Raw genomic sequence first — 5,982 nt, 5'->3', positions numbered from 1 at the left:
GATCGGCAGTTCGAAACCATCAGCTTCTCAGCGGGAGAAAGACTGAACTTTCTAATCCCATAAACAGCGACAGTCTCAGAAACGCACAGGGGTGGTCTCTATGCGTTGGCACAGCTCCATGGCCGTGAGTTTGGTTTGGAGTTGGGGGACCTGCTCTAGGAGCCCTGGTGGTGTTGTGGTGACTCCTGGGGCTGCTAACCTCAAGGTCAGCAGTTTGGAACCACCAGCTGCTCCGAGGGAGAAAGATGAGGCTGTTCTACTCCCGTAAAGAGTTCCAGCCTCAGACACCCACAGAGCTAGGTGTGCCCTGTCCTGTAGGTAGCTATGGGTCGGAACCTTCGAGATGGCAGTGAGTTTGGCTTCGTTTGAGAACTCCCAAGGCTGTAAATGTTTACGGGTCCCTCTCCTGGATTGACTGATGGGTTCGGAGCGCTTTGCCACCGTGTCTCTGTCGGACCCTTTGAGCCATCAAATTAATATTTATTCCGACATAAAGTCACATTCTCACATGCGAAATACAGTTGAAAATAGACATCTGACTTAGATATCTTTTGCCCACACACCCAATATTAGCAGTAAAACCTTAATCCACACACACACACACACATATACACACACTCACCAAATAAACAGTAAAATGATTCACTTGTGTTTCCACTGGGAACTGCAGAACTACATGACAACATTGTTTACCAGGTTTTAATTTCCTGGTTAATAAAAGTGTTAAGAACAAGGAAACTGGGGCCCAGGTTAGCAGTTTTGCAAACCCCCTTGTGACAAAGCACAGGTGTGCACCCTAAGGTAGCTCGGAGTTTCTCTGATGGAAGGTTCATTGCTCTTGCTTCCAGAGAGATGTGGTGCCTTTTACACCAAAGATGTATGCAAATCAGTGGCTCCTTTCTGCCACTTGAGAGACCTCTTCACCTCCTGTCAGCTGATCTCGGTAAGGGGACAGAGTTCAATCAATCACCCAACAGCTGGATCTGTTCTCCTTCTCTCTCTTTATAAAAGAACCCCATTGCACGCGGCCTTCATGTGGCCATGTGCCTGTGTGGGGCCCACCAGCTGCTCTGTGGGAGATAGGTGGGGCTGTCTGCTCCTAGTAAGGCCAACAAGATGGCAATAGGTTTGTGATGTGAAGGAGGCATTTGTGTTAATGAGCAGGATGCCATCTTCCTGGTGAGGCTGTATCTTGAGTAACTCTCTTTTGAGATAGAAAAGAGTTACTTAAATAAGACAGTGGAAGAGGGACCTCCTAAGGCTAAGAAAGAAGGGCTGGGAGCAGATCTGGGGTACTGTTAGGGCAGGAGCTCCTGGGCTGAGAAACTCCTAGACCCAGGAGAAGGTCGATGACAAGAACCTGTCCCCAGAGCTGACCAAGAAGAGAGACGCCTTCCTCAGGAGCTGGTGAACTGAGTCTGGACTTCTACCCACCTAATTTGGGAGAGAATAAATTTCTGATTGTGAAAGCCACCCACTTGTGTTGTTTCTGTTACAGCAGGACTAGATAACTGAGACACCGACGAGGCAAAACTAAACACATGAGGTGCTTGTGGCCCACCAAGGGGATCAGATAGCTTGCAAATAATGTAAACAAGGTGCATGGTGCCTTTGTGGAGAGGAGGTATGCAAATAAGGTGTATGGAATCCTAAGGAGGGGACTGGTCAGTTTTGACATCTGCTAGCCTCACTGCGGTGAGGACAGCAGCGATTGGGTTGGCAGGTTTACAAGGAGAGGTTTACCGGGAGGGGAGTTCGGAAGGAGGACAGTGTAACCCAGAAGACGGCAGGAGTTGAGGGCTGGAGATAGCTGTAGTGGGACGGCAAGTCTTCCTGAGAAGGGGCTTGCCAAGGCCTGGCTGCAGAGGGCAGGACGAAGCCTTCCTGATGAAGAACTGTGAGGAGGTCCTGGGGGAGGGGAGGCGAGGGGGCCGCTGGTGCCAGGGCATTGATGGATATAAGAATGACTGAAGCATTTTAGAATTGATTGTGATGATGGCTGCTCAACTGTTTTAAAAATACATTTAAACCACTGAATTGTAGGGCATATTAATTATACCTCAAAAAACCTTTTAGAAACCAATACTTAAAGTACGTTTAAAAAGCTATCGTTGAAATCTGAGGGATAAGACGCTGTGTCATGAAATAAGAACAAGAAGCTATTCTTTTTAAAAGAACATTCAGAAAACGAAAAAATCGTTTCTTGAACATATAAAAATAGGATAGTAGAATTGATCAGACAAAAAGAAAAAATTTAATAGAAGGCCAGGAAGAGAAAGTTGAAAAAAGGCCAAGAAAACAAAATGAAACCATGAATGACTTATTGAATGTAAAACTGATGATGTTACCCAAGTGTGATAATTAGGTTTATTGTGTCAACCTGGCCAATAGGAACATGTGGGATTAATTAGGTCACAGTTTGATTGCAGGGTAAAGAGATAAATAGCTCTGAAAGGCCACAAACACACACCCCCCCTTGCTCTCTGGTGATCTGAGTGTGCTGGAGCGTGGAGTGCTGCTGCTTTAGCTAGTTCTCTGCCTCAACCTGTGAGCTACACCACCTGTGGGCCAGGCCAACCTGCAGATCCTCGATTGAGCTTGAGGCTGATGGATTCCATCGCCTTGCATTGTTTGTGTTCGGCCATCCAGGCCTGCTTCCCTAAGCTCCCAAGCCACTAACTGTTGGTGACCCACTCTGCTGCTTGCTGCCTGTGGACAGACTCTGCTTGCCTTGCCCCAGGGAGGACTCTGCTGTCTGCTTCTTTGACCTTGGACCAGGCAGCCCACATGAGTTGAAGGACTTCAAGAATATTAACTGTTCCACGGAAGTGAACCCTCTGTACTGCTGGGTGGACTAATTAGCTGTTATATTCCTTCTCGCTGTATAAACCTAGCTATCGAGCTATAAAATCATAAGTGTCCTGGTTTCATTTCTCCAGAGAACCTTGCCTAATGCACCAAGTCACAATAAAAAGTCAAAAAGGAAAAGAAAAGGATAAAGACATGAAAAGTTGGAAAGAAAAGAAAAGTAGAAGGCCAGACCAAGAGGTCCAGCAATCTGAGAAACAGGAACTGCAGAAAGAGAAGGGAAGAGATGGAGGAGAGGAAATCATCGAAGAAGCCATTAAGAACATTTCTAAGAGAGAGAGAGAAAAAAAGGCTGGACATTTCCAGATGGAAAGGGTCTAGTGAGTGCTAGCCCAGATGAAAAGAGACTCACCTAGGGTAAGAAACCTCAGAACTCTTAAAAGATTCCAACAAGAGCAACAGAGGTCACACAGTCCCAAGGCTCAAGGCCCAGCTGGGCTTCAGTCCCCCCAAATCAACATGGCCGCTGGAAGACATGGTCCCAAAGGAAGATCATGGCCAACTTGGGAGCCTTACTCCGCCAAGCATTAAGCAAGCGTAGGGATGGAAGGCAAGATTTGCAAAGTCCCACCTGAAAGTGCACTCCTTCTGAGGGTCTCCAGGAGAACGGACTCAACACAGTCATGTGCAAAGTGGGAAATGAGGCTCCAACCGGGAGGAAAGTCAAAGCCATCCCCGGGGTGATAGTGTACACAGGATGACATGGGTACCAGGCCTGCAAGACCACAGTCCAGACAGGAGCACAGTGACTCTAGTTATAGATGTGTTGAAAGGGCCACCAAGCTCCCCACTGCCTGTTGAAGAAGAATGGACTGCCGGCGGAAGAATGGTCCAGATTCTTGTCTGCACTGGGTTGGTCTCGATCATGACCTCAAGGAGCCTGGACTAAGGGGCCACTCGATCCTTCTGGAATTGTCCAACTTCCCTCTCCCCCTCGAAGCTCAACAGAGGGCAGTAAACTCCAAAGCAAGAACAACTCGGTCAAGGCCATACCCCAGTCCTGCCTCTCCCAGGGACTCTTGTCAACCACCGGGGACACTGGGGTCAGTCTTACTCTGTCCAGGGACTCTGTTCAGATGTTCCTTCCCAGGAGTCTTCTGGTTTGACAGAGGACTCCCCCCACCTCTCCCCAGTCAGGCTTTCAAAGCTAATCAATACATTGATCAAGGAAACATACCTAGGTGTATTAATACAACTCCAAAGCAAAACATGGGCACATCCCACCCAAAGTCAAGTTAGACATCGTCTCTGGAGTGGGTAGGGAGGGGTCATTGGAGAAGGCACTCCGGGGCCCCTGGGGCACAGACCCTGTTCTGTGATTATCCTGGGACGTGGGCCCCTGGGTGTGTGTTGACTATGATTTTTAAATGGTGTGTTGCTGCTAGGGCCTAATGAGTTTTGACTTATTTCAATCCTGTGTGACACAACTTCCCTGTCTGGTTTTTCAGGTGGCAGAGCGGGTTATGGACAGGACTTCCTTCCAACTTCAAGGTCAGCAGTTCAAAACCACCTGTCTCTCTTCAGGAGGAAGAGGAGGCTTCCTACTCCCTTAAAGAGTTACAGTTTCAGAAGCCCACAGGGGCAGCTCTCCCTGGTCTATAGGGTCACTGAGTCAGCATCGACTCGATGGCAGTGAGTTTGGGTTTGGGGGTTGATCGTTCCGGGAGCAACCAGCTAAGTCTTCCTTGCACAGAGCCGCTGGGTGGGCTTGAACCACAGATGTGTCCATTAGCTACTGGCTGCTTAACACATGTACCACTAGGATTCTTTTTTAAAGTGTGCACCTCAATGTTATTCATGTAGATGAAACGGTTCACAGTTTTTTGAAAACCCACGCAGGCACATATTTGTTCATGCAGAAAGAGGTTTCTGATGGACGAAAACTGATTACGAAATTGTCCACTTTTGGGGGGAGAGAAACAGGGGTGTGTGCTTAGAAAAGGCAAGAAAGTAGAGGATGGGAGAGAGTCCTCATTTTTTCTTTTTACTTGTCTCTATGTATATATACAAAGGGAGCCCTGGTGGTGTAGTAGTTATGAGTTGGGCTGCGAATCCTGACGTCTGCAGTTCGAAACCACCAGCCGCTCTGTGAGAGAAAGGTGAGGCTTTCGACTCTGGTTAAGAGTTACAGTCATGGGAGCTCACAGGGACAGTTCTACCCTGTCCTATAGATAGCCACGAGGCAGAATTGACTTGGGGGCAGTGAGGTTAAGAGTTTATGTAGGTACACTGGAGCCCATTGGGCTGCGATCTGCATGGTCGGCAGTTCAAAACCACCAGTAGGTGGAGAAAGACTGGGCTTTCTACTCCAGTCAACAGTGACCGTCTCAGACCCCCACAAGGGGTCACTCGGAGTCAGTCTTGGCTCAATGGCAGTGAGGTGGCACAGTGGGTGACAAGTTCAGCTGTCAGCTGTCAGGTCAGCAGTTTGAATCCACCAGCTGCTCCCAGAAAGATTACAGCCTCAGAGGACCCAAGGGATCGCTTTGAGAACTGACTCGATGGCAGGGTGCTTCGGGTTTGGGGCGTTCTAGGACTATCTATCTATTTATAGCTTTGTTATTGTGCATTGGGTGGAGGTTTGCAAAGGACACGCTCCATTTTCCATGCAACAAGTCAAACACATTTTGTTTCATCTCACTCATTGCAATCCTCGAAATGGACCGTCCCTGGACCCGGTCCCTCCCTGTACTCCTCCTGTTCTAACCCTTGCGAAAGTTGGCCCTGGGCTCAAGCTGTCCCCCTGCTCTTCAATGGTTGATTATTCTAAGCCTTGGGACCTGCTGCTTGACTGAAGACTAAGCCCCGGGCAGGCGCAGAGCCGTCCGTGCTGGCAAGGTTCGGGGCTTCGGCAGCAGGCCAGATAATCACCCCTCTGCTCTTCCGTGTCTGTTGCCCCATTTTGCAGGTGGGAAACGCGAGGTTCAGAGATCTGCCCAAGGACACACGGCAGGGGCCTGGGCACCTGGGTGAGTCCGCCCTGCGTCCAGCAGACCCCGTAGGGGGGAGAAGTGGCCAAGAGGCCGCTTGTGGGCAAAGGGGCAGCGGCATAAGAGCGCCTCCCAGGGGAACGGTGGCTGGGGAAACGCAAGCGCCCGCGGGTGCCCAGCGACA

General features: G+C 49.3%; 1 protein-coding gene across 1 annotated transcript in view; it reads right to left on the bottom strand.

Moving 5' to 3' along the window:
* The window catches only part of MCAT (malonyl-CoA-acyl carrier protein transacylase), a 10,920-nt gene extending 8,302 nt beyond the window's left edge, over positions 1–2,618 (bottom strand). The window contains exon 1 of the mRNA XM_045290819.1: positions 2,579–2,618. Coding sequence (XP_045146754.1) covers positions 2,579–2,618 — 40 coding nt within the window. The remainder of the gene's footprint in view (positions 1–2,578) is intronic.
* Positions 2,619–5,982: the final 3,364 nt, after the last annotated feature.

This window comes from Echinops telfairi, unplaced genomic scaffold (assembly GCF_000313985.2).
Source record: "Echinops telfairi isolate 266 unplaced genomic scaffold, ASM31398v2 ScPeMD7_2;HRSCAF=8, whole genome shotgun sequence".
Lineage (NCBI taxonomy): Eukaryota > Metazoa > Chordata > Mammalia > Afrosoricida > Tenrecidae > Echinops > Echinops telfairi.
Note: the sequence above shows the minus strand (reverse complement) of the source record. Positions and strands in the feature narration are given on the sequence as shown.